The following is a 4,332-nucleotide window of genomic DNA, read 5'->3' as shown; positions in this document are numbered from 1 at the left end:
GTATGTTTTAACACTGTCGCCTTGTGGGACCTTAGCAACAATATCCAAGGGGCGGGGCTTAGCGGAAAGGTCTATTGAAATGGATCTAGACTAATTGCTGTTAATGTTCTAGTCACGATTTAAAAAAATATCACTATGATCATATCATTATTAAAATATTGTTTTAACTCTGGGTAAAACAAGACATTATTTGCAGTACAAACTATATAGCATTAGTGAATATGATCTTGACCAGATAACATTTTGAAACACATAAAAAAAAGGAAAACTTACACCAAAGAACTTAAATAGCAGAAGAATGAGATGCTCTGCGTATGGTATTAAAATTGATGGAACATACGCCCTGCCGCGAATAAGGTAAAATTTGAACATTTTACTAAGTGGAGAAACTACAGGGAAAAAAACAAAAAACGAACCAGAGCGGCGCCTTTATTATTGCTATATAGCGCCACCGCGCAGACGGAGTAAAATTGCTGTTCCGTGTACCCACAATGCCTTTCGAACGGATGTTCCACTGTATTCAGAAGCTGCTCTATCTTCTGCTATTTATTATCTTTGCTTACACCAAATGGAATGTGATAATGATGATAAACAGAAACCAACCTCTATCTAAATGCTAAGTTTAAATAGAGGTTAGGTGAAGCAGGATGAAGAAATAGGACAGGATTTTATTTAATGATTTTTATTTTTTCAAAAAGAAAAATGGAATCTCATGCAGATGGAAACGCAACAGCACACAGTTAACAAATTAATTTAATTGAAAGAAAAAAAAAAACAACCTCCAAATGACATTTTCCTTCAAAAACTATTAATTAACTTAGCTACTGATGCTATTGGGGGCATATTAGCATAAACAACAGTAAAATAATAACTGACCCTGCGATGGGTAGGATCGTCTGCAATTCCTAAAACAATGAATGTATACCACCCGAATAATACATACTAAATTAGATAAATAACCGTCAACAGGAAACGTTAACTTCACACTGTATGTTACATTATTATAAATTATATATTTCATTATACAAGAAGATTGTATCTATTCAGCCACAAGCTTCCGAATCACCCACGTCCTCCGGTACAGATGTGATGATGTCTTTCACAATGGTCAACTCCTTAGCAACATCTTTATTTTGAGTGTCAAGTTCACGGGTGTACTGAATCTCGGATACCTTATTAATAGTCAAGCTCGACAACTTACCAGTCAATCTACACATAAACAAACGAAAACCGCAGTAATAAAAACTAATTAATAGGCCTAAGTATATTTTGTATAATTTTATTACTATAATAATAATAATAATAATAATAATAATAATAATAATAATAATAATAATAATAATAATAATAACAATATTAATAATAATTTTTTATCTAATTAATATTAATTATTAGTATCATCAATATCATTAATAGTATGAATGTTTTTTTCATAGTTTTTAAATATTATCATTATACTATTATTACTATTACTGTTTCTATTGCTACCTTTACCATTACCATTGCCACCGTATTACTATTACAATTAGTAATACTGATGAAGTCCACTGTGTGGACGAAATCTAGAGAATAAATTCTATATTGTTAGTCTCAAAAGTGCTGCTGTCATTTACTTTATATTGTTCTATAACAGCCACTTTTTATTTATTATTAGGATAATTGTATCATTTTTTTGTGAACCTTACTTTGCTTTAACTGTTTGCAATTCCAAAATCAATTTTTCTTGTGACGATTTGTAATTTTCATTGTCTTCTTTGCAGCAAGCTAATAGATCTGTGAGTCTCATTATCCTGCAAAAACAATAGAAATAAGAATGAGCAGGTTAATCATGGTGAAGTTCACGTAACATATAGGCCTACGTCGGTAACTCTCCTCCTAAAGCCGGGCACTCACTGCGCCCCACGGTGTCGGCCGACGCGATTCTATTGATGGGGGACGACGCGCCGCGACGCGCAACTGATCGTTTTAATGACGATCCGTTCAGACTACACCACCGACATCACCAAACGGCGTCTCGGAGCGGAGTAGGATTTGTCGGCCAACGACCGTACGATGCAGTGAGTGCCGGGTAAAATGTAGGGCCTACTTTTTAGTTAAACGAAATAATTATTCTCATATCCATCATGGAAATTTCAATCAATCGTAACAACTGACAAATTAGGACGTAATATTCAACAGAGCCGCAGGATTTTTATTTGGGGTACGAATTGTGGAAAGTGGACCCAAATGAGGTGGGGGGGGGGGGGCGCTAAGGACATAGACCTTTTGGGGTCGAGTGGCGGACGTTCTTGATATTTTTAGGTCTTCATAGATTTTGAAGAAATGAGGGGTGAGTGGGGCAGGAAGGGACCTTCAGAGATGGAGGGTCGATATTTCTTCAGTCCCACCATGGTTGGGGAAAATTTTTAATTATACCACCCCAAGGCAGCCGCAAATGCCACCTTTAGACTAACTTGAATATAATTTTCTCTTTTCCCATTTAGGGATTAATGGAAATTGCGATTATGAACAAACAATACAAGCGCTTTTCGTCGTGGATGAGATGGGTAGACGTAAAAAATATATAAAATCGAGAATTCATAAAATAAGCCTATACTGATCTGTGGGAACAGGGTAGGAAAAGAAATACATCCCTTTGTTGTTATTTTGAAGCGAATACGTCCACCATTCTACCGGGCCAGGGAGGGACTTTAACATAGGGGGCCGTGGCGGATTTAGGAATTAGAGATAGAGAAGGATGGCACCTATGCCCGGAAATGGAGTTCTCAGACTTAAATTTGATTATAAGTTACTGTATGTTTTGTTTTTCACAAATGGAGGCCAGAGTTGACTCGGCCCACTTGAATCCACCACTGCAGGTCTATAACACCTAAGCCCCACCATAGGGCTGAGGTAAGAAAATTCATGATTATGGCATCTCTAAATGGCCGGAAATGGGACTCGCAGACCAAAAAGAGAATAAAGATAATTCTAGTGAATAGAAAGAGAGAAAATGAGTTTTGTACGTGGCGCGTTACTGACGCAAGCGGCGGGGAAAACACTCAAATTCCTCAAAAAGCTTATACATACCCCCCCCCCCCCTCCAGTGTACGGGCCTGAACCTAAAATACACTGTTCCAATAATACACTTTTACGAGGATCCCACGTTTTTAGCAACAAAATCTAAGGGGCAAATAATATCGGAAATCTCTGAATAATGAAAAACCTCAAAATTGAATAAAATATTGCGTCAAACATGGTGATACTCACTCGGGAGAGGCGTCATTGCATATTTTGTGTAATCTATTTACTTTGTTTACAAGATCGATGTTTTCATTTCTAAGTTCCTCCTGTGTCTTGCAAAAGCTTTCAATCATATTTGAATTTTCCTTTCCTAATTCTTCCTTCTTAACTTGAAGGACATTCAATTGGGTTTCGAGTACTTGAATTCTTAAAAAAATAAAATAAAACAAAACAAATCAAAACCAATAAAAGCAAACATTATTATGAGATTATGAGTAAATAAGTAAAAAGAGATAATAAATTACAATAAGCTTTATGTATTTAGTGAGGGCGCAGCATTAAATTTTAACAAACTACAAAAATATTGCACTTTACTGTATATCTCTTAAATCAACTTTCGTTCAACTTCCGTTTTGTTTACAAATCATTATCTTATTCACAATTGAATAGATATAGTCCATAAGTGTTTACGTTTTATCGGCACAGCAACCGACTGGCCTTGCCAGCCCTCTATTATTTCTCCAAAACGTAAAAGTAACAAGTAATTACGGGTATATATTTTTATGTTTAAATTCTATGTTACCATGTAATCTTGTATTTTTTTTGTAATTTCTAATTTGATTTTCCTGTTCGTCTTTCTAAATAAATTTTAAATGTAAATTTCTTTCGTGCGATTGTCTGCAAGAATGATATTTTTTAGGACCATTATGTGTTTCTAAAAATCCTGATATAAACTCCCTATTATTAAAGCGAAACCCCCTTTAAGCCGATTATGCATGTTGATCATATACAAAGAAACATCTAACCTCATACTATCTGTGATAAGAAAAAGCAATTTATATAATCTGATTTATTCGAATCAACCAACGGGACGTTTATTGTTGAGAAGGGTTTTGAGGGGACGTTTATTCGAGGAAGCTTTAATTTCGAGCAAGAAGTTTTTTTTTTTTTTTTTTTTTGTGTGTAAAATGAGTATGTACGTATATACTTAAATAAATGCCCCTTAACTTCTCTATAAATGTTGAAGTACAACACATAATTACCATAAAATGTATTAGAAAAGATTGAATTCTACTGGATTAGAACATTAATAGTTGCTTCAATGAGATT

At 34.8% G+C, this 4,332-nt stretch overlaps 1 protein-coding gene across 1 annotated transcript; it reads right to left on the bottom strand.

The window, feature by feature from the left end:
- Window positions 1-27: 27 nt before the first annotated feature.
- Window positions 28-4,033, bottom strand: LOC117105843. The gene is made up of 4 exons (XM_033247150.1): window positions 4,029-4,033; window positions 3,250-3,429; window positions 1,686-1,790; window positions 28-1,209 (listed from the first exon to the last, which is right to left on the bottom strand). The coding sequence occupies exons 1-4, from the start codon at window positions 4,031-4,033 to the stop codon at window positions 1,044-1,046; spliced, it is 456 nt and encodes a 151-aa protein (XP_033103041.1). The 3' UTR covers window positions 28-1,043.
- Between the last annotated feature and the right edge of the window lie 299 nt (window positions 4,034-4,332).

The sequence above is a fragment of the Anneissia japonica genome, unplaced genomic scaffold (assembly GCF_011630105.1).
Source record: "Anneissia japonica isolate Jap-2015-1 unplaced genomic scaffold, ASM1163010v1 scaffold287754_len4335492_cov202, whole genome shotgun sequence".
Taxonomy (NCBI): domain Eukaryota; kingdom Metazoa; phylum Echinodermata; class Crinoidea; order Comatulida; family Comatulidae; genus Anneissia; species Anneissia japonica.
This window is presented reverse-complemented; position numbering and strand designations above follow the sequence as displayed.

Excerpts from the sequence above, each read along its gene's own strand:
- LOC117105843 (XM_033247150.1), bottom strand. Across the intron at positions 1,791-3,249 it reads TGCAATGACGCCTCTCCCGA|GATAATGAGACTCACAGATC; the intron begins GTGAGTATCACC and ends TTGTTTTTGCAG. Across the intron at positions 1,210-1,685 it reads TTGCAAACAGTTAAAGCAAA|ATTGACTGGTAAGTTGTCGA; the intron begins GTAAGGTTCACA and ends GTTTATGTGTAG.